This window comes from Cavia porcellus, unplaced genomic scaffold, assembly GCF_034190915.1.
Source record: "Cavia porcellus strain 051 isolate PalLab524CR breed Dunkin Hartley unplaced genomic scaffold, mCavPor4.1 scaffold_26, whole genome shotgun sequence".
NCBI lineage: Eukaryota > Metazoa > Chordata > Mammalia > Rodentia > Caviidae > Cavia > Cavia porcellus.
The window spans coordinates 9,715,428-9,739,981 of NW_026947509.1; the positions used below are offsets into that span (position 1 = coordinate 9,715,428).

General features: G+C 41.4%; 1 protein-coding gene across 4 annotated transcripts in view; it reads left to right on the forward strand.

Moving 5' to 3' along the window:
- Ush2a (usherin) overlaps positions 1 to 24,554 on the forward strand; it is a 658,323-nt gene that overhangs the window by 135,282 nt on the left and 498,487 nt on the right. For all 4 annotated transcript variants that reach the window (XM_063236705.1, XM_063236706.1, XM_063236707.1 and 1 more), the window contains exons 12-14: positions 240 to 435; positions 4,069 to 4,713; positions 20,658 to 20,841. In XM_063236705.1, the coding sequence (XP_063092775.1) occupies positions 240 to 435; positions 4,069 to 4,713; positions 20,658 to 20,841 (1,025 nt within the window). The remainder of the gene's footprint in view (positions 1 to 239; positions 436 to 4,068; positions 4,714 to 20,657; positions 20,842 to 24,554) is intronic.

The following is a 24,554-nucleotide window of genomic DNA, read 5'->3' on the forward strand; positions in this document are numbered from 1 at the left end:
CTTTTATTCATATGCTTCTGACTTCCCTGGGTTTATTTCCATTCAGTTCTATATTTTCCTTCTGCCAAAGCTTCCCATGTTTTGTGTCAAGGGGGGGGGGAAGAAGGCCTTTTTAGCTTCTTGTCTGTTTAACATTTCAAGTTATTTTTTCTTCCCTCCCTCCTTGTCTTGTAACTAATGAGCAAATGATCTAAAAATAGATCCGTTCATCCTTCTACAAAATGTTGTATCTTTCCCAGATTGGAGGCCGCTGTAATTGTAAGAGACATGTGTCTGGCAGACAGTGCAATCAGTGCCACGCTGGATTCTACAGCCTGCAAGAGTTGGATCCTGATGGCTGCCGCCCCTGCAGCTGCAATACCTCGGGGACGGCAGATGGAGATATTACCTGTCACCCAAATTCAGGACAGTGCAAGTGCAAGGCAAACGTTATTGGTATGTGTAATGCAGGAGGGTGCAGTCACATCTCTATTAACATCTGGAAAAGAATTCTCCATTTGATTTCTTAACAGAAGAGTAAAGCAAATTTCTTTGCTTGACACAGGCAGGGAAAGGGAAAAAAATAACAATTTAGATGGCATTAACTGTCTAAAAATGATTAAATGAATAATTCTATCCAGCTACAGTTTGAAGCTTAGTTTAATCAACCCTTAGAAGTTTCTCTATTCTGTAGATGCATTCTTTCACATGGCCCCACACTAATAAGTCATAGAAAAATATAATTTTCTTGCTGCATAGATGTTTCTTTTAGAAAATTAGCACTTTTTCAAAATGTTTTACACTTAATGAGTTCTAAGCAAATCATTTCCATGTTAGTTTCTTTAATAGACCAAAATAAATGGAGTTAAAAAAATATTCTGTGCTATGGGCTCCTTTGTGATAAATCTTTCCATTTTTTCTATTATATTTCTTTGAACTATTCCTATGAAATGCAAAATAAGTCAACATAATTCTACAGATCACGTATATTGCTAGGGTTAGTTATACAAGGGCACATAATTTTAATTTTGTAATTCAGTACCAAGCTGATTATAATAAACACCTACCTTTGGTGTTATTTATCATTTTTTTTATACGAGACGTGCTTTTTTGTTTGTTACTCCCACAGGTATTTTTCAGAAATTAGATTTGATTATAGCAATTTATTACATCCAACATTTTTGAGGGGAACCTCCGCCACATAAGGACAAAATTTATCAAGTGCCCAAAACACACTATGTATGTAATGCACTTTGAAACTTTGATATATGAGAATATTATGGGAGGCAAGTTTCCTGATGGAGTGAGCCCTATATTGTAACTGAACACGACTTGGCTCATACAGGAAGTTTAAAAAGGACCTTTGCCTTGCTATTGTCATTCAAGACACCAAGTCATCCTGGCTTTTTCTTACATTGACCTGACCTTATAATAATAAAAAATGCCCGGCAGTGATCCTCCCTCCCCCTCCCCCTCTCTCTCAACATGGGTGCATAATACCATATACATATGCATGCACATATCATTCTAAATGATATTTTTATTTTTGCACTATACGTCAGTCTATTTACCTTTTGTCTATTGTAGATATACACAGGTCATACTATGTGAGTCAGATAGATGAGTATTTTGACTTGATTTGAGGGAAAAGAAACCAATATGGACAGGCCTAATGCTTCTACTCAAACTCTGTAGTAATAAAGGTTTGCACTAAAATGTACATCATTTGCCCTTGGGCAGCTTGAGCGTGCAAGCACTGGCTTTTCAGAAAGAGGAATAAATAATGTGTAAGGAGAAGCAAATCTTTGATTTAAAATTATACAGTATCTTTTGTCCTTTAATGTGATATATGCACATATATAAATATATATATAATATGTAAATTATATATTTAATATATATAATTAAAGGTGTGGAAAGAGAAGTTAAAGGTCAGTATATGCTCAATGGTTAGATTGCAGAGTTTGAGAAAAAAATCAAAATTTACCTAGATTTATTGTGACCATCCTGCCCATTAGCATTTTATTTTGTTGCAGATAGTTTTCTCGAGGAAAACCTAATATATATATTTTATGAAAACTAAATCATCATTTAAATATTATGCTATTATTTCTAGAGTTATTTTGTACCTGAAGTATTTGTAGTAGAGATACAAACTTGACATATGTACATATGTATATATATTTTTTTTCTAGTAGAATTAGCAAATAACTTTATCCAGTATTACCATGTTAATATTAAAAAAATTAGCTCTAAACCAGGAAAACACAAGGGCATGTTGTATATGCTTCAGAAAGCAAACTGTTAGAGTTAACAAAACTGTTAAATCTCACTAATGATTCCATCACCAGTAAAATACATTAGCACCAATAATTTTATTAAAGTAGGTCATTCATCTAGAATAAAAAGGGGGAAGAATGTGAATTAAATGCCAAGTATGCTAAGTCGCCTGTGCTAACTTGTTAGCACCGAATGCGATGCCCTGTAGGCCTCCCTGAGTATCGTTAGGAATAGATTACCTGTCAGGAATATGTATGGCATATTCAAATAAGCACTGCGCATATTTTTAAAACTGATATGATATGAATCCATGTAGACCAATTTTAATAGTTCAAAATGAGTCATAATTCTTGTTAACAATACAGTTATTTTTAAAATTTGCAGCAATAGTGGCCCTTTTTTATTTTCCTTATTGAAATTAAATGATATGCCTTAGGTGGCTCATTCATCACTGATAAGGAACTTGCCTTCCACTGGAGTTCTTGAATTTTTATCCACATATACACACCCGTCATATGCATTCCCTCCCAGCTTGGGAATGCTTTTTCTACATACGAGTTCCTGAGTGTGCTTTTGACTCTTATTTTAGACCTAATTTTTATTGCTATTGCAGTTTGAAATAAATGCTTTTATTGATTCAATGCTCCAAGTTACTTAAATCCATGGCTATCTAAAGACCGACTGTTTGCATCTAGGCCTTCACTCTCAGTTGTTTCCAGTTCCTTTGCCTTGTTGATCCCCTTTTTGAGATGAACCTAACTTGTCAGAGATTTAACTTCAAACATTTTTCTTTTTGTAAAATCTGCATATACTTTTTAAACACAGAAGTGACATAAATAGCAGAATTGACTTGGTGTTTAAAGAGGTATGTTCTGAATCACATAATTTGACAAGCAATGTGATTGCTTTATGAGCCAAGGAGAACATAATTTATTTTAATCAAAAATGATAAAATATAGGAGCGTACAAAAGGATTAAAATAAAAATTTCTCTGGATCTGTTTTATTTATATCAATTATTTCAATGTGGAACATATACAAGTAATTGTATATAGTCTTGCTACAAAAATAGTTATCACTTTAATGTTTTATTTTATTCATTCTCCCCAGCTTTATTAAGATACAGTTAATAAATAAATATAGCTAAATATAAATAAAATTGTATATTTTTACAGTGTGCAAGATAATGTATGTATGTATATGTATAAATATATGACCCTGATCCTAATGAAAGATAATTGTCATATTGTTCATCTCACACTCTCATTTTTAAAGATAAAATCTTATCAGTTTTCAAGAATACAATGCATTACTTTCACCTGTAGCCTACCTGATGTAGCAGACTGGATCTCCGGAACTTATTTATTCTACCTAACTGAAACTTTGTAACCAGCCTAACATCTTATTCAATACTTTTAAGAAACTGTGATTTCTAGGAAAATAATAACCTGCAATTCTGCACATTTAAATGACCATATGTTGTTAAAATGGTTTTAATATTTATGAAAAGGGAAAAGAGCCACTGGACGCATAACAGGAACAACATCTATGTTAACACTTTTTTGGTGAGAAGTAACAAATAGCAGTCTAGTAAAGCACACTGCCCAGAAGGCTGGGAAAGAAACCTCAGCTGAGGATCGCCCTGGAGAATGGAGCAGGTGATCCTCGCTCTGTAGGGTCGCGTATGAGAAAAGACCTGATATTTTGTGTCTGTGCTGAATGTCTGCAGTGTCACCGTTTATGCCACAGCTATTTGGAAGGGCAATATTTTTTTCCCATTCTCATCTTTCTAAACATCCTTTATTTTTAGGGCTTAGATGTGACCACTGCAACTTTGGGTTCAAATTCCTCCAAAGTTCAAACAACGAAGGATGTGAGCCCTGCGAGTGTAACCTCCATGGCTCCGTGAGCCAGATCTGCCATCCTGTTTCTGGCCAGTGTGAGTGTAAGAGAGACGTCCGAGGACTGCGATGTGACAGATGTGGGGAGCACTTCTACGGGCTGGATGCCACCGGCTGCAAGGCCTGCAAGTGCCACGTGGCTGGCTCCATCTCTGGGACCATCTGTGACGCTGAGACAGGACAGTGCCGCTGCAAGCCCAACGTGGGAGGCAGACAGTGCGGGGAGTGCGTGGAGGGCTATTTTTCCCGATGGCAGAATGACTCTTTCCGCTGTCTGCCCTGCCACTGTGATAAATCTGGGACAGTAAATGGCTCTCTGCTGTGTGACAAAGTGACAGGGCAGTGTCCCTGCCGATCAGGGGTGACAGGTCTGCTCTGCGACCAGTGTGAGCCCCACAGGTACAATCTGACCACCGAAGGCCACTTTCAGAGCTGCGCAATGTGTGAGTGTGACTCTCTGGGGACACTACCTGGGACCACGTGTGACCGGATCAGTGGTCAGTGTGTGTGTCTGCCTCGTCGTCAAGGAAGAAGGTGTGATCGGTGTCAGGCAGGTAAGACACAGCTTATTATCTTCAGGTCTGAGATTTCCTTTTGTTACCTTACAACAGGTGATGCTTTCTGGTTTGCTATTCCTCTGTTTCTGAGCTTCCAAGATTCATCTGCAGCATCGCTACTGGGTTTATGCATCACCCAACATAGATAAAATTATCTCACTTATTCAAAATTTGTGTTGCAGTTTTGGCAGGAGGCAGGCACTGTGGAGGACCCTCAGCCATCAGATTTATACTTGTGAATTTCTCAACTTGAAGTAGATCTTCTTTTAGCATGTGAAAAATTTTGATTAAGAAATCAGGACCAAATGTTATTTTCCAGGGAAAGAACAACACGAGTTGATTACCTAACTCTGCATGGCTAGGATACAGCGTACAAGATTTGACCTGTAGCTTCCATTTGAAATTGGTCAGTGTGACAAGTGAGTCTAAAGAGACAGGAAGGAATTGAGAAATTGTTCATCCTTTGCTTGAGATATAAGCTTCAGAAACCAACAGAACTAGTGTGGACTCTGATGTGGAATGTATTATACATGATGGCCCATAAAGTGAAGACTAGGGAGCAGTGCTGACCATGAGGACTTAGGAAGCTGCTATTGCTACATGGCCATGACGTGGTCTCCATTTCACTCCCTTTCTCTCTGCAGAAGGGCACTGTCCTTCCCTGTCCCTCTACTCACAGTAATGTGACCGCTTTATAACCTGATACTGCTTATGATGCTACTTGCAGCTACACACAGAGGTTTAATGCTGCCTCTGGGTTACACTTCCAAGAGGGAAATCCTAACTGACTTAGCTGTCTTTGAGTGGCTGCCTCTGAGCCAGAAATATCAGGTCCATCAAATGGATCTGGCTTCTAGGAAGCACACCTCTGAGGTAGGAGCAAGGTGGTAAATATCTCAGCAAAAGGGAAGGTTATCGGGATTGGGCAGGCGGTACCTGGGACAGCTTCTGCACACTGTGACCTTTTAATTTCAGATTTACCCTTCCAAATTTGCAACCAGTTCATGGTTTTTGATGTACTGAGGAAACAATTTTAAAAAGCATTTTACTTTTCTGATTAGCTCTACTTTTAGAAACAAGGTACCCAGTGTTTTACAAAATCTTGTTACTGTAATGTAGATATCTTTCCTAAGAAAACTGGTCAGTCTCATAGGTTACATGTTATATCCTTTGGAGTAATTTCCTTCTGTTAAAAGGTTTTATTCTGATATGATTGTGCATAGAACACAGGTCACATTGTAAGCAACTTTTACAAATTAGGCTAACACTCTGAGATCAGTACAGCAAAACAGCAGTCCCCTTTGGTCCTTTCAGAGGAAGCCTTGGTGCATCATGCCAGATAGTTTGTCTTTCCAGTGTGCTTAGATGATGGACTGAAATTCCTCATCATCCTTACTGTGGTTTTTAAAATTTGTCTTTGTGTTACATAGGTGAGTTAATCAAGTACTGGCTAAATGAAAAAGCAGGTGTTTCTTTATCTCTATTATGTGAAAGCCTGTCCAAGCTGGGTCTTCACTGATTTCATTGCTCTTTCCCTTCGTCTGGTGGTCTTCTGGTGGTCCTCTCTATTCCCTTATCTGAGCTCTCTTCTCCCACCCGTGTCTCTTTTCCATGTCTTTCAGTGGTGTGGGTACAGTGATTCCCTGGAGCTCTCTTATTTTGTCTTTCTCCCATAGAGTTCTTTCACTTTTCACTCAATTCCAATCTGGTCCAACCTTCAGGAGTTTCGGTCTGGACCCACTCTGTGCATCTAGCTTGATAATAATAGTTTAGTAATGCTTGACTCATTCTCCTTTGTTGGCCACTGCAGATAGCCTGCGTGCTATCTAGTTTGCCTGTAGAGCTGATTTCTACCTGAAAGCTTAGGTTTGTTCCTCTTTTGCTCATTTCATTGCCAGCAAATTTTTGTGAGTACCAGGCATTCTTGCTATAGCCAATTGCTATAAAGTATCGATTTCTTTCTTACGGAACAGGAAGGAATGGAATGCTGGATAGCCATCATTTTTAGTGTTTGGTGCTCTCTGAAAGTTTTCTCTATTCAAAATTCTGCCTGTAATTCTCCATCAATAACTCAATGAAGTGAAATTTTCAGTTAATATTGAGCATCCATGTTTTAAAAGGTGGCTTTGTTTACATCCATAGAATATAATGAACTTTTGAAAATGCTCCCAGGCTTGCATTTTCCTCATGTGCTATTTATAGTTTTTCTTTAAAGAGAAGGCCATGTTTAAGATATGCTCGTAGATATCTCATGGTAAGTAGTTGTGCATGCGTCTTTCTTTCTTCTGTGGGTGCTATGCCATGGTATGGGCCATGCCATGGATCCACTTAGCTGCAAGAGAGGCGGGCATTTAGGTTCCCAATCTGGACATCCATGTATCCAATGAAAACTTTATGCCTCTGTTAGTACAAGTGATAAGAAAGTGATTGACACTTGACAGCAGTCGTGGCTGTGGTAAGAACATCCTGTGTTTATAAAGGTGGCTCAAGAAACTCCTGAATATGCTTCTAGGACAGTGTGTTTGGTAATTTTTGGATAACTTCGATTACTAGTAATTTTTTTAAAAAATGGCTAAAATAACTGCATGCAACAAAATATAATAATCTCATTCTAGCTTTTAATACATCTATGCCTAGGTTAATGCCTAGGCTTTTGCTGGGCAGGGGCACGTAGGAGGCGAACAGGGGCCCAGTCAGCCCAAGCATGGAAGAAGCAGAGCGAATGGGAAGAAGCCGTGCCTGTGTAGCTCCTCAGATATTCACAGGGCTTGGTACTCTTTTTAAACAAGAGGCTAATTATCTTTCCTTTACTCTAATCAAAGAATGTTTTATTTGCAACATTGAGCTTCAATTCTGATGTAGAAACTGGCAATAACTACACTTAACAAATACAGAAGGGGAATAAATCAAACCCACAGTGAGCAAAATGCCTTATTATTATCTGATGAGTGTGAGTGCCCATTCTTTATGTTCCTGATTGAGTTATTTGATTGGTTGATTGATTACTTCTTTGAGGATTGAATCCAGCGCCTCTGCACAGGGCTACATCCCCAATCCATTTTCTGTTTTCTGTTATGAGATGAGATCTCCCTAAGTCTCCTACTTGTGCAGCCTTGTAATCTTCCTGCCCCAGCCTCCCAGAGTGGTTGAATCAGAGGCATGAACCGTGCACACTGTGCTCTGTGTGTGCTGTGATTTCTTTTCTTTTCTTTCTTTCTTTCTTTCTTTCTTTTTTTTTTTTTTTGGTCCCGGGGATTGAACTCGCAACCTTGTGCTTACAAAGCAGGCACTTACCCTGCTGAGCTAAACCCACAGCCCCTGTGATTTCCTTTAAAGAAGTGGACAAATACTTTTGCCAAAGGCCTTTGGAAGGAGTTTTGTGGTACCTATTGTTAGAAAAATGAAACTAAAAAATTATTCTAAAAAACACAATCTGTATTAGGTAAACCCCAGATGGAAAGGGCCGGGAGGGGATAGGAGAACAGAAATAGGGAGAGGTGAAGGGAAGATTGAGATTAATTTTTCAGTTCTTTCCACTTTTGGATTTAACTTGTATTATTTTTATCAAAATTTAACGAGTGTAATTTTAAAAACCAAATAAATAGGAAGGCTCATGATACAAAACAGCAGTCCTAACTGAAACTGTCTTCTGAAATTCTTCTTGTTCAGAGCAACTACATTTAAATTCTTTCTGGCTTTGATTCCTATATTTTTAAATAACAGGGATATATAGTTCAATGCTAATTTTTAAGATGTAGGAATTGTCTAGTGTCTTTCTACCACAGAAGACAACATATTTGTTCCTGTTCAACGATTTCTCTGTTGGTTACCCTGAAATTCAGGGATTATTATGTAAAATGCTATAAATCCACTTCAGAGCTATGACATTCACTTTGATTATATTCCCTTTCTTGAAAATATCTGCCTTTGTATAGTTTTCTGGAAATCCCCTAGGTATTTCTAAAAAACAAAACTCTCCAAGAGATGGACCCACGGGGGTCCATCTCTCGGTTTCCACGCAGGACTGCTAGGTTTCCAGGAAGGTGGGGTTCCTGGGCCCCGCTCCTGCCCGGGTGACCCCTCCTCCCTCATGTGCTCCTCCTGGAGGTCTCCTGTTAGCATCTGTCCAGGAGCTTTTCTTCACCCAGCTTCTGTATTAAACCCTCTATTTCCAGAGTCATAAATGCTCTTTTCCTGTGTGTGTGTGTGTGTGTGTGTGTGTGTGTGTGTGTGTTATTTTGGGAATTCAGAATATCTGAAATTGTCTTCAGTGTCTGAAAGTGTTTGGAATTTACTGCTATGTGGAATCATTTTCACTCAAAAATCTAAATAATTGTACCATTATCTTGTAGTAGTGCTCACCATAGTCTAGTCTAACTTTCCCTTCCTTCCCTCTTTCCTTACCTCCTTTATATATCTTTCTTACTTTCTTTCTTCTCTCTCTTTTCTCTCCTCCTCTCTTCCTCTTTCTTTTTTCCCTTCTAGAAGTTTTTACCACTTCCTATATCCATGGCTTCAGAAGAGTTCATGATGTACTTTTTGTTGAATAATTGTTCTAGTCATTTGTCAGACCATTTTGTTTATAGAGTCATGTTCTTATGTTCTAGAAAAATCTACAAATCTCTTTCCCAGCAACACCTATGCCAGTGTTTGATCCATCAGATGACTAGACCATGTGGCAAAATCAACCCCAAGTGAAGCACCCGTGCACCCTTTCGTTTACCCTCTGTCATTCCCGTCCTTGAAGATCAATGATAACTCACATCTGATTTCAGAAATCACTAAAGTTTTCATTTCCAAACTATTTCTTTCCTTGACTTCAGAAGTCAGATCAATGTGTTTATTGCTGGACTGCCTACTGTGAATCTTTAGCTTTTTCTTCTAGAGATCTGTAACGGGCTGCCATTTTCTTTCCCATTGTTCAAAAAAAATTCACTTTGGGTGACTTCAGGATAGAGGAGGAATGGTTGACTACCATGTTTAGCCATGAATGTCACCTGATGTTCCTGTTTGTGTTTCCAGCTCTGGCCACTGCAAGCCTCCAGGACTCCTCTATCTCCCACAGCCTGTCCTATTGCTGACAATGAATCCTGTTGAGTGCACCTTCAAATATCAACAATTTAACCACTTCTTACCATGCTCACATGGACATACCATGTACCTTTAGTGAATGATGGAATCCAGAGTTTGCTTTACAGTGTCACTCTCCTTCTGCTAGGGGTAGGTGCAGTGAAGGCCCATAGATATCCTTTTAACTATGTCTCAGGAGAAGGGAGTGTTCAACCCTAACAAGGAAAGAAAATAGCCTGAGTACTCACTGAATTTTAGGCAACAGAAGACCTAGTACACGCATATGCACGCCATGGGAAATACAGTACACACATGTGCAAACCCCATGCCGGGAGGCAGCTGAATCTGGGTTTTAGTGTTTAGTTTCCTGGTCACTTATGGTGGGATTCACACTGAGAGACAAATGGTCTGCTAAAGTACCTTGACCCTAATCAGATGTGCAGTCGCCAGCCCTGCAGCCTGCACAGCATCTTGCATGCTGTTACCCGAAGGGCCCCTTCCACCCTCAGCTACATTTCCGGCCCCCGTGCCATGTGCTGCGGGGTACAGACCCCACACAGGTGTGAGAGAAGTGGGGTGCAGACAGGTTAAGAGGGCAAGAATCTGGGAGCCCAAGGACTTCTGCTGGCTTCTTCCTGGGGCGCTAAATATTTCCAGCCCATGCTACCCTGTTGCACATCGATTCTTGTCCCACTTTCTTACACAACATTATTTAGGAAGGTGCATATAATGAAATCTCATGTATTATTAACCTAACCTTACTACAAACGTACAAGGAATAGGCTTAATTCAACGAAAATTTATAGGCAATTTGTTAAGGCAGCAGTGCACATTAGCAGGTACATTAGAGCCACATTGGTTTTAATATGCCATTCAATAACTTGAGCAGAGGTTAAAAATGCTGCTTAACCTCCATTAAGCATTTTAAAAATGCTTTAATTTAGAATTATTTGGAGTGTGTGTACATATATGAGTGTACACATACCCACACTAATAAATATGGCACTAAATATGTTTTCCTGGTTGCTTTTCTGCAGCGCTCTATGACCTCGTAATGTTCAGCAGCTGCACCTAATCAGGGGCCAGGCCCAGGAAGGCAGAGAGAGATGTCAAGGCATCCTGCGCCACTGACCCTCTCTTGTCCTTGAGAACTCGCAGCGCACAGGGTTTATGGAGGGCTCTGCAGCTCTGGAATAAAATAAAGGCTAATTTATAAAGAAAACAGCTTGCCGTGACATGTTTTGTGCTAATAGGACGATGCCTCATGCTTCCTTTGGTACTCCCTTTGGCTTGTATAACTCACACAGACCATTAGGATGTACAGCAAAGTGTCCTGTTTCATTAAGAAGCACAGCCTGGTTGTTAAGTAATAAGTTCATAAAGCAGACCTGTGTGAAGACCGGCAGTGGAAGTGGACTCGGAGGGCGGGTGCTCCAGTAAAAATCAGCACGTCCCAGTTGGGATCTGATAGGTGGCAGGTCCTGTGTTGGGTGAAGCAGCCTCCATGGTTGATTTAGTAGAGAAAGCTGTCTCAGAATAGCAGCCTCTTTGATGAATCTTTGGGTGGGGATCTTGCCACTGGAAATGTGGAGCACAATCTTAGGTACATCTAAGGGAGAAAAAGAAATGTTACAAGTTGTTATTCTAAGTGTAACTTAGAAAAGTCTCACTTTCAAAGAATCTAGCAATGATTATAAGGATGATAGTACATAATATTTACAGGGGCTACAGCATGGGTCAATGGCAGAACATATGCTTAGCATGTAGGGACCCTGGTTTTAATTCTAGCAGCAAACAAATATGTTTAATTCCAAATACTTACAATCCCTAAGCACCTAGGGGGCTGAGGTAGGAGGACTGCTTGTGTAGGAGTTTAGATCAGTCTTGGCAACACAGCGAGATCTCTCCTCTCCTCTCCTCTCCTCTCCTCTCCTCTCCTCTCCTCTCCTCTCCTCTCCTCTCCTCTCCTCTCCTCTCCTCTCCTCCTCTCCTCTCTCCTCTTCTCTCCTCTCTTCCCCTCCCCTCCCCTCCCCTCCCCTCCCCTCCCCTCCCCTCTCCTCTCCTCTCCTCTCCTCCTCCTCGTCCTTCTCTCTCTCTCTCTCTGTTTCTCTCATTAGGAAAATGGGCTGGGGATACAGTTTAATGTAAGAGTGTGGGTTTGGTGTGCACAAGTCCCTGAGTTCAATACCCAGCACCTCACCACCACCCCAAAATATTTACTAAATGTCTACTGTGTGTTCAGACTGTATTGGGGGTGTTACCTGCCAAATCTCACTCAATAGTCCCCATAGTTCTGTAATGGAAAGATCATTATTTTTCCCATGGAACCTCATTTCAAAGTGCATTGAATGTGGGAGAAACATTTCTAAGTCTAGGTTTATGTTACCCTAGAATCCATACTCAAAAATAATAGAACTTTCCTGAATAGCTCAATGGTTTGTTTTACACAGCCATTCAATAATTATTTGAGGGTATGTACCAGGAAAGACTAAAGTAAAAGCTCTAGGAATGGCTTTAGCTCCATGAATTAAGCTGGGTGAATTTGGGGGATGGTTGGGGAGAGAGGCTTAGAACACACATTTGATAAATAGTACAGCTAAAGAATATGAACACAGAATATGAAAATTTTGCTGTGGCTTATGCATACACATGTGTATGTATTTGTTATGGTCTCCTGGATGTCACCAGAGTCACCTATATTTGCAGTCCTTTTTATGACCAGATCTGATCCTTCCAAGGGATTACTATGAGACCTTTCATAGAGTCACATAAACAGGAGAAGTAGATATTCTCTAAAACAGAAATCTGATATGTTGCTTGTACCTATTTTCCCTCTATGAGAAGGTAAAGTTTTAGTGCCATGTTTTCTCTCTCAGGCTCTGTTCCACATGTTTATCTGACAAAATCTGTGTCTTAAACTTGTGTCTGATTCTTAAACATTCCTTGCTCTACTCCTGGTAGGTGAAGCCACTCTGATCAGTCATTCTCATGACTCAGAGATTTATGTTTACACTTTTACCTTTCAGTATTAAAGAGATCATCTCATATTCTAAGTGGCAACAGGTATTTATTTGATCTTTCTTCTAGTCTTCTATTTCGTTCCTATATTCATTTTTCAGCCAATGTATATATTGAATACATGGGCATTCACCTTAGGTTGCCTTGGTCTAAAATACATAGTCACAAATATATTCAGGCATTGGAGTTCAGTAGGAAAAACTGGCTTTTGTGACACAATGCAGTGGGGGCAGTTCGAGCAGTGCACAATACTGAGAAGCAGGAACAATGGAGGATGTGGAGAATTCAATAGAGAAAATGATATCCTGACCCGAGCTTTAGGAGTAGGTATGAATCGCAAGAGAAACAGCGGTCCGGAGTAAGGCAGAGGGTGGAGTCTGTAAAGCATAGCTAATCTAATTAGAGAAAAGTTAATTTTTAAAAAAGGAGGCGAAACTTTACTTTGAGATGAACAGTATTTATTATATATGGACATTTGGTCAACTCTGAAGAGTAACTTCATGTAAGCATTATTCTTTTATAATAAAAAACACCAAATGGAGGAAAATCTCACTGCTTTGATTTGAAAATTGCCTTGGTGGACTCCACTCTGCTGTGACAATATTGCCATGTAAAACCTTAATCGTATGTCCCTGTTCCTGCTCGAGGTGAGAGTGGTGTCTTCTAAATAGCACGTAATTAGTGCTCAAGCTCAGCGCTGCCCTCCTTTTCTGAATAAGGCCCGGAGGTTAAACTTGTGTTCCTCCTCCCATGTGAAGATGTTGGCAGTGCCTAACTGTTCATGGTCCTCAGGGGGACATTGCTATGAAATGGGCCTTCCTTTATGCCAGGACAGGTGCCGTGCTGAGCAAACAGCTGCAACAGGAGACTACAGGGCCACCTTGCTGGCCACTGAACTCCGGACTCTGGCTCCTGCTTAGCAGGATGGCATGGCATCTTCTGCTTGGACTTGCCTCATTGGGGACCAGGAGTTCGCTGACATAAAACGCAAAAATGATAAACTTCGGTGGGCTGATGTGTTCTATTTCCAAATTCAGCCTTGCCGTCATGCAAAATAGTGACTTTGCTCTGATTACCGTGTTTAGTTAGAGCACAAAGCCATTCATAGGAAGAAATCTACAAAGGACCCGCTGAAGCTAGGCAGCCACAAAGCCGGAACGTGCAGCAGAGCTCACAGAGTGGAGCGGCCGGTGTGGGGTTTAAGAAGAAATTAAGGTCAGTCTCTCTCAGCCACACTGAGGAGTAGAAGCTTAAGCAGGAGGGAAGGGAAAGGTGCTGTTTCCTGTAGTTGGAATCATAAAAGGAGAGGTAATGGTCTAGAATTAGGCACATTCAGGTGAGGCAAAGAGTAATCGCGGAGCAGGAAGCTACCTGAGTCAACCCTAATTAGGACTGCTTAAAAATAGGACAACTACAATGCTGGTGGGATTAACCTTCCTAATCAGGCTCTCCTCTCCGAAGAGGAGGGCAGTAACCCCAGCAGACTCTGACTGCCTTTCCCCAAAAGTGCTGCCTCTGTTTTGACTCTGTTTGATTCTCGAGACTTCGCTTACATTTTCGATTTTTCTATGGCATGCTTTATTCTGACTAATCTTCAGCACCCCAAAATGCCCTCTTGTATTTACAGATTTATCTAATAAATCATTTCCTGTAAAAATTATTCTTAATTGGTCCAGATTTCTCTGCAGCCTGAAGCTATCCGCAGTAAGTCCAAATTAATTCTACTTCTAAGTATCTATGCTAATGAGTAATTTATCCAAATTGGAGAGCTGTTAGTACATTCAGGATGCCATCACCATGGACTTAAGGAGCCAGGCATGCTCCCAGGAAGTAAATGCAAGTGCTATAACAAAGTGGTCTTGAATTCAAAGAAACTTTCTTAGCAGTTGTGGTGATCACATGGTGAATCAGGAGGAGGATATACATTCGTTGGCATGGCTGTGCTCTATTTCTCGCAAAGATTTTGATGAATTGCTGTCAAGGAACGCTAAGAAATAAATACAGTGGTACCCAGCTCATAAACTTAATTCTTTTCATGGTTCTGGTCAAAAATCAAACTGGACAAGAACTGGATCCAATTTCCCCACCAGCTCAACACTGAATCAACCATTAAGTTTGATTTGGTTCTTGTCCAATTTGGTTTATGACCAGAATTGTGAAAGGAATTTAGTTCATGAACTGAGGCATCCCTGAAGCGTAATCAGGCTATAAATTACTATAAAAATGATCATCTTAATCAGTTCCAGCCCAAAGGCACAGGTTGAGCGGCTTCCCTCCTCTTACTGAGCATGATGTCTTCTGCTGCTCTTGAGGTGAAGGGAGAACACACAAAGCCTGTGAGAAGGAAATCAAAGAAATTGCTAGGAAATATGATAGAAAGGTTTGTTTTCGTCTATAACCGACTCACGACTCACTTTGGTTCTCAGATTGGAGAGTTTTCCTGTTTACTCTGTTTTTCCCTGTGTAGTAGCTGACGCAGAAAGGATTCACTTTCCTGTCTTTTGTCCTCCATGTGACCTACATTTTGCACATCTTAAATTAATGATTGTGATAACCATAGAGTTCATTTTTTACTTGCTGCAATTCTGCTCCTTAGAATCCTTCCATGATCTTTCTCACACTTTTAAAATAAAATTCTACCTAGCATTCTATATGTTTGTGTGTGTACCTGTGTATGTGTGCACCTGTGTGTAAATTTACACACTGACACACTGACACACATCACACAACACTAAGGAGCCTTCCTCCCTCATGAGCCTACTCCATCATAACTGTAGCTGATGACTTTTTCACTTTGTAACTTGTGAGGTCCACGTTCTGTGTAGAAGACATTGTAAGGAACTTGGATATGTACATGAATCCTTCATTTTGATTTCTTTCTTTTTCCTATAAGAAAAAATATGGGTTTTGGAAATAACCAGACTCTAAATTGGGGGTGTGAAGTGTAGTGGCTGTGGGACTCACTGCCTTCTGCATAATTGACTGATTTCTATCGGTTCTTTGCTGCTTATGGGGTACACATGATGTACACACAAATGTACCGGATGCTAGGGACACAGATACAGGTGACTTCTGCAGACGAGTTCCTGTCCTGATAGAGGTTACAGTCTGGTATAAATGAGATTGGCTGTAACTTCAAAAGCATTTGAGGAAATGAATTGGAGTCCCTGAACTGTTGCAGGCACTAAACTGGCCCAAGTTGAGGATGTCACAAGACCTGGCTTCTGTAGGAGTGAGGGAGGTGGCAGAGGGAGGTGGAGACCACTGCAGGGAGAGAACAGCTCAGTGAAAGGCCCTGATGTGTGGGGAATAGAAAGGAATCTGCCTGCCACCACCCGGTGGCGGAGAGATCGGAGACACAGCAGTGTGTGGGATCTGATTTAGGGTTGCAGGCTGTGCTGGGTATTTGGATTTGTTTTCCTAAAGGGAACTGGAAGTCATCAGATAGTTTTAAATACAGGAACCAAACATTCAATCTCCCTTTTGGAGAAGGTTGCTCCAGCGACACTGAAAAGAATACAGAGGGACCTGTTGGATGACCAGCCCTGGGAGTGAGCTAGTTTGAACCTGGGGTCTGCTAATTTTTATTTTTCATACTAGGGATTAATTCACAGCCTTGTACTTGTCAGGCAGCTGCTTACGCCACTGAGCTGAATCCCCAACTTGGCTCTGCTATTCTTTTTTTTTTTTTTAAGGAGAAAAAGAAAAAAAAAAAAAACAGAAAAAGGGTACAAGTTATACAGAATTTCAAAAAAAATAAAAAGTAGGAAATCACTAGTTAATAGATTACATATTATCATCTTAGAAATAGTTGTTCAAGTTACAAAATTAAAGCATATAAAGTGGACATTCAAACAGTGAGACTGCAAACAGTTCTGTTCAATGATCCAACAAAAACTCAGTAATATGGTTATGCATCTTATACACTTAAATATACATGCAGTTATATCCTTTAGAGCACTTTTTCTTTCTTTTTTACAATGACAATTACATATTTCGGGTTTTATTACTCCCATAGTTCTTATTACTTTTTTTTGAAGAGAATAAAACCAAATGTGACATAACAAAACAGTCAAATCAAAAGGATGGACATAATACATGATGTAAAAACAGAATACAAGGTGATCAACAATGGTTACCATAATGCCTCTTGCTATCTTAAAAAGAATTGCCTGTATCATCAGTTATAATGAAATTGAACAAAACAGTAAAGAACAAAACCAATAAAACCAAAACACTGGAGACATTACAGGACTTCAAAAGAAGATAATAGTCAAACCAGAATGGGCATCTTAGTGAATCTTATTGTCTTCACAGCTGATGCCTATATTCTCAAACTTGGTACTATCAAGCAAAACAGAATAGAGTAAAATCAGTCAAAACAAGATGGTCATGGAGCTGGGGATTTAGCTCAGCGGCATAAGCGCTTGCCTTGTAAGCAGGCAGTCGTGAGTTCAATCCCCGGTACCGATAAAAAAAGAAAAAAGACAAAAAAACAAAACAAAACAAAACTAAGATGGTGAGAGCAATACAGGGTTTCAAATCAAGTTAATAGGAAATCAAAGTTGGTTATTATAATATGTCCTGCTATTTTTATTTTTCCCTTAATTAAAAAGATAAAAATAAATAATAAAAAAGGAGATTGAGATAAAAGAGGACATAACAACAAAACAGCACATGTCAGAACATAACCATTTAACCAAAATAGTGTTTCACCACAAGATATCCCAAGATAAAAGTAGTTACCATAGTGTGTCTTTCCTTGAAATCTTTGAGTATGACTTCGTATACTGTAGCATCAAGCATATCAAGATAATGTAAGACCATTCAAGAGAATGACAGTATTACAGGGTATTTAGAACCAGCTAACAGAAAATGAACAATGATTTCTGTATTATCTCCTTGTGTATAAAAATTTTTGTTTATATTATCACATATAATAAAATCCAATAAGATACAACCTGTTAAGACTGATGGAGACAGAAGAACAAAAGCTTGATGGGACTTCAAAACCAGGTGATATTAAATCAGCATTAGCTATTATGATGTCTTGTTTTCTCCAAAATAGTTGTTCATACCATCCAAACTTCTCTGCCTCATTTCTGTTGAGCTCTTTTTCTGTCATTAGTTGTCAGTTTGTCCTCTTCATTTCACTTTCTGCTTCATTTATTGTGACCTCTCTGCCACTGTTTCTTGGTATTTTTCTCTTTTAGAATGTCCTGCAGTATTCTCTGTAGTGTTGAATAGGTGGTTGCAAATTCCCCTAGTTCCTCTTTATCCTGGAAGCACCTTGTTTCTCCCTTAATTTCTAGGGATAATTGTGCAGGATATATCAATCTTGGCTGGAGGTTATTGTCTTTCAAAGCTTGAATTATTTCATCCCATGTTCTTCATGATTTGATGGTTTGTGCCGAGAAGTCCGCTGTAATTCTGATGGGTGTCCCCTTGTAAGTGTTTCTTGTTTCTGACAGCTTTTAATATTCTATTCTTATATTGGATTTCTGGAATTTTGATTATTATATGCCTGGGTGCAGTTCTGTTTGGGTTGTAGGTGGCTGGGTCCTGTATGCCTCATAGATCTTAGTATCTTTACCTTTTACCATATTAGGGAAGTTCTCCTTGATTATTTCTGTGAATAGGCCTTGCAGTTCCTTTGTTTGTATCCCTGCTTCTTCCTTTACATTCTTAAGTTATAGATCCTCTTATCATCTTCTAGCCTTTGTATTGTTACTGCTTGTTTTCTTGTTATTTTTAAGAAGTTTTTCCTTTCATGCTTCCACATTACAAATCTGTCTTCTAGTTCAGATAATCTATCCTTAGTTTCTTTCAATGAATGTTATGCCAGCTTTCAATAGAATTTTTAGTTTCCTGGTAATCTCTTTGAACCTGCTTCACGTATTCTACATTTTCTCTACTTTCTCCATCAAACAGTTCTCCCCTTTTTTTCTGTTCTTCCATTTCATCATCTGTTTTTTTCTTGGTAGGTGCTTAGCATTTGTTTAACCACTCTACTTATATCTTGCTTTACTTGGTTAAATACTTCACTTTTGAACTCGTCTATGAGGTCCTAGAGGTATCGCTTTATGTCTATTGGTGCCATGCCTGATATTGCATGTTTTCTGTCATCATTCTCCTTTGTATTTACGTTTCCTGGATCATGTTCTCAGGATTGGGGACTGAGGACCCTTTCTTGTTGCTCCCTCTTCCCATACTTTTTGTTCCTTCCATACAAGTGTATACAGGAGGCCCAGTTTCTTTCTTTGTTGGTTACAGTTTGTTTGAATCGCACTGGCTAGGCGTTCCCACCTACTGCAGTGTACTAGGTAGACACAGACCTGGGCAGCTTATGCTGGGCCCGCCCCTCCAGTTCAGTCAACCTGCTGAAGGCTTCACTGCATTAGGGTGCACTGCCAGGCACAGGTACCTGATTTGGGCTAGCATCCTGGGTCTTAGTCCATGGCATCACCCAGGCCAAGTGCTCCCCACCAATCCTGCTTGAGAGGGGAATATGTGACTGAAGTCACTGCAGCATCCTGTTCTGGCTAGTCTGCCCAGTCCCAGAATGTCCTCTGTTGGAGCCTCCTACTCTATGGAAGGGTCCCCGTCCTTTTCACTCATCACAGGTCGATGCAGGGCTCCCCGCCAGCTCTGCTCTCAATTTGGTTTGCCGATTCCCACTCTCAGAACTTTTGCGTCTCTATCCCTGCTGTGCCAATTCAGATGCAGCATCGGTGGCAAGAAATTCAAGTTGCAGTTTCCAAAGGCATGGGTTCCAGCTTTGGCACTGAGACTTTAGCTGTTCAGTCGTAGCACCGGGATTGCATTTCCAGTTGGTTTCTCTCAGCTTAGTTTGTTCCTGGGTCAGCAGGGTATATCTCCCCTTGCTTAGGACTCTCCACACAGCACCATTCCTGGAGTCTAAGCTGGCTATCTCAGAGAGCCTCCGTAGCTGCTGTTATCTATCCGCCATGTTCTCCCAGAAGTCCCAGAAGCTCTGCTATTCTTGAACTCTGTCATTTTTGGAAAGTTCATTAACTCCCTAACCTTCAACTTCCTATTATACAAGGAAACAAGAATGATATTAATAATAATAGTGAATAATGCCTGCATTATTTGCATGGTTTTGAGAACTAAGTGGGAAAAGAAAAGTCCCTAGGCTAGTGCTGACACACGGTGGCGTTAGTTGTGAGAAAGTCTGTGGGGACATTAACTAGGGAGGTGGTTGTGGAGGTGGAGAGGAGCAGGCCTGGAATTCTCAGGACACACTACCCTCAGAAACTGGTCAAATGGAGAGCGAAGGATGCAGAGGAGTCCAGCATTGCAAGTTTTAACAAATACAGGACGTTTGGTTAAATTTGAATTTCAGGTGGCCATCATTTGATATTGTAAAAACACCATTGCAGGACAGATATATTTTTATGAAAACCATCCTCTTAAATTCACACATGACTTGGAAGTCAGAGGCAGGAGGATCGCTGGGAGTTGGAGACCAGGCTGGACTATGAAGTGAATTCAAGACCAGCTTGAGCTGCATAGTGAAATCCTGTGTAAGCACCCTGGGTTTCTGCTGACTTCCATATCACAACTTCTCTGGATAAGCAGCTGAGGAGACCACAGTGCCATTCATAAAGACAGAGATAGCCAGAGGGGAGCCAGTGAAAGGGCAGTGTGAATTAGTCCTGGTTTTAACTTGGTGCTAACTGACATCTCCCTCAGAGCACATAGAACCTTAATTTTTCTGGGACTGAGCTAGTGTAATGTAGTATGTTTCATTTTTCCACGGAAGCAGGCTATCATGTTATGAGAAGACTGGGCAGAACATGTGCAGACACCTTTCATTTCTCTATTTCCAGGTTTTTACATTGCTCCCGGCAATGCCACGGGTTGCCTGCCGTGCTCCTGCCACACTTCTGGAGCAGCAGGTCGTGTCTGCGATGGCCTAACTGGACAGTGCCTCTGCCAGGACACCTCCGTTACTGGGCACCGCTGTGACCGATGCAGTGACCACCATTTTGGATTTGATCCCCAGACTGGAAGGTAAATCCTCATAAGAAGAGATGATTAAATAGTTCCCATAGCTGTATTTGCAGAAACTTCCTCTTTACCATCCACATGCGTTTGGCAGTGCAGAAGCAGCATCTTTTACCAGGGGCGTTCTTTTTATCAACCTGGTTTTGATTCTTCACTGTTTGTCTATTAAACTCAATGGCAACCTTTGCTATGTCAGAATGGGTTGTTGTATATTGATAGATCCCTGAACTAGGATCTAAGAATACTTCCTGAGATAATATCCTTTTTACCTCAACAAATGACTTACAATCTGGATGCAGAAAAAGACACATGAACAGATGCCTGTGGAAGAAAAATATGTATATATGTACACTACATATACATGTCCCAGCTATTCTAGTCTGCGTGCATGTGCTTGCATGTGTACATGTTAACATACATGTGTGATATGTTGTCATTCTTGCCTTCCTAATTTAGGTTTAAGGATCTGCTGGTGAGAAACCTGCCTTCATTTCATGATAACTTGATGTGGTTTTGTTTTCAGTCTATAAAGCAGTCTGAACATAAATTAATCACTTTCAAAGTTGCACTGTCTTTGCCATTCTGTTTCTGATTTCCACCGTGTCTGTGGACATGTGCTATCACTTATCTGTGTTTACTCCTTTGCTTTGGTAGAGGCTGCAGTGTCTGCTCAGTGTGCGGGCATGCATCTGAGCATGTGTGTGCACATATGTATGTGTGCACATCTGATGAGATTGTGAGCTTGCTTAAAGTTCAGACCGTTATTTGTCACTTCTTTAGTGTTCCTGGCTCCAAGCTGCTAATGTGTACTGAATTCAGAATAGAACTTCAGCCCAATCTATTTCTCAAAAAATACTCGTTCAGAAAACATCATCATGGCTGGTTATTCAAAAGGTTGAGATTATCAGGGCTCTCTTATTTATTTCTGTGTCTTTTGATGCTTGTGATCAGACCCAGGGAGGCACACACGCTAGGCCAGCTTTATATCCAGGAGCCACCCAGGTTTGTCTATGAGCTCACTCCTAGGCACTTCCATTCCCACATAGATGGGGTGATGAGGTAATTGTGGCAGGTAACTCAAGCTGGTTCATTTTGTGTTGCTTTTGAAATTCAATTTGATTTTGAAAAAAAGAAACTTTGGGAAGGTTTTTGAAAACATTTGTTAAAACAACTTGGACACAAATATGGAAAGCCACAGGGCTCTGGGTTTAATTACTGGAGAAGTACAACCTGGGGTCTGGGAGCTCTTCTCTTTTCTGGAAAGATGGTAGCAGCCTGAACAGCTTCAGAACACCTGAGAGGGTTTCAGTAACACAGTTACTACGTACTCCACCTCCTTCCTATGGAGATCTCTGCCTGGTTGCCAACTTAGCCATCTTGGGTTGGTTGGTTTCATTCCTGGTCAGTTGTATCTTTAAATTTCCTGTCTTCTCCTTAGTTCTGAGCACACTTAGCTCCCCAGAAATATGCTCAGGTTGGCCGGCTGCTGTTCCAGTAAGCACACCCATCCCTCTTGCCATTTGTGATCCTCTCTGACCTCGTTCTGCTCTGTGATGCCCCTGGTTTCCTCCCAGTTATCACCAAAACCTCTGTTCCATGCCCGACGCTCACTGAGTTGATTCATAGAGTTTCACGTAACTCTTTAAGTGAAACCTAATTCCCTTCATTGAACTACTTTGCCTGTCAATTTTTTTAAGACTTTTTTTAGTTGTAAGGGAAGGGCTTGCTAAATTGCCAAAGCTGGACTTGAACTTGCGATCTTCCTGCCTCAGCCTCCCCCAGAGTATTGGGATTAAATCCACCTTTCAGTGTTCTTCCATTCAAGGCTGCCCATTCTCCTTGCTGTGTTTTTCTCCTACTTATCTTCCCCAGCACAAGGCACTGTTTATGGAGCCATGTTCTCTGACCTTTCAGTCTGCAGCCAATGCTGGAGTGCTTCCCTGGCTCACAGGGTGGACAGAAAAGTGACCCCCAAGCCAGTGAGGCAATCTAAGGTCCAAGGCTATGTCCACAGCTGGGTGCTGCTGGGAGGGAGCAGAGGCTTGGACGGCGGGGCCTCCCAAGGTAGAGGGGGCGCCCTTCAGGGCCCTGGGGCTGCAATGCTGCCCCCACTGTGTTTTCTACTTCCTGGCCCTGGGCAGAGGGAAGTGGTTTTGCTCCAGCACAAGCTCTGCCATCCTGGGCCATGTGGGCAGCAGACTGCAATCTGAGGAATGGAGCAAAAGACGCCTCTTCTCTGTGTGAACTGGCTAAGTCAGGGGTTTGTCATGGTGAGGAAGAAGGACTTGCGGGCTTTTTCATCTCCTCTCTGCCTGTTGTCAGCATGGCGAGATATCTCCCTCCTGCTGACGCACTTCCCTGCCCTTGTCCATTTAATTCTCACTCAGGATCATCCTCAGTTCTCTGCCTCTCAGCTTTCCTAGGCCTGGAAATGCTGCTCTGGAAACACATATGACCTCCAGTTCTCCGGTCCCGTGACTGTCACCAAGCCTGCTTCCTGACTTTTTTGAGTTTCTGTCCCATCTCCCTACCTGGTCTTTTTCACTGAATCATCCCCCGCTGTCTCCTCCCAAGCTGGGCGAAACCACTTTCATCCTGACTGGAGCAGACAGGTTGGCGTCACGGTCTCCCCTGATATGTGAGCTCCAGGACAGTCCATGCTGGGGTTTGGAGCCTGGGGACACTAGGGGAAGACCCCACACTGGGGCCTCCTGACGCCTGGCTGAGAAGGCTCCCTCTCCTTGCTTCCTCTCAGCAGCCCCTCATTTTCTTTTCTTGTTTTGATCTTTTTGAGACAGTGTCTTGCTCTGCAGTTCAGCCTGGCCCTCAGTTCACTGTGTAGCCCAGGCTGGCCTGAATTTGCAGCAATCCTTCTACCTCAGCCTCCCGAGTGCTGGGATTACAGGCGTGCACCACCACGCCTCACTTCTCAGCCCCTTTAAGGTCACTTCAGTTTTCCTTCCCTGCCCTTGGCCTCATGAACAAAACAGAACCCGAGATGAAGACCTCTAGGTTATCTCCTCTCTGCCTCCAACATTTCCATACATTCCTGGCTGTTTATCTTGTCTTCAGAAACCAGCACAGAGTTTATTTTCTAAAAATAGCCTGTTGCTAGCTTCCTTGGGTTTCCCTCCTGTTTCTGTCTCCTGTTCATCGCCTCTTCCCTTCTTCCCGACTTTCCTCCATCAGCTCCTCCCTTTATTTTTATTCCGTCTCTCTTCTTTCATGGTGACTGTCTATAAACCTGGTCTTCACCACTACCCCAGCCCTTTCCTTGTCCGCCTCCTCTTGGAGACCTGCGGGTAATGCGTCTCTCACTCTTCATCCTCACTGATGTTTAGAAGGAGTGGATTTGTTTCTGTTTGTGTGCTTTCTTTTCATTTCACTTTCTGCCCATCATCAGTAAGCCCACACAGGAGTTAATGCGTATCTACTGAACCTGCTAAGTGGAGACAGCCAAGAACTAGTTAGATGGGTCTCACAGCTTGCATCCAAATCAAGGACAGGGCTATGAAGATATGAGATGGATAGAAATGAGTGAGGGGGATGAGACCAGAGGACAGGCTTCCCCTGGAGAGGTCTTGGGGACCCTTGAAGGATGATGCAGTCCCCCCTATGGCTGGTAAGGCTCAGATGTCCATCTGCATGAGAAGAGACAGTCCGGCAGGACCAGGACCGGGCAGATTGGACAGAAGAGAATGCTCTGTGTACCCCAACTC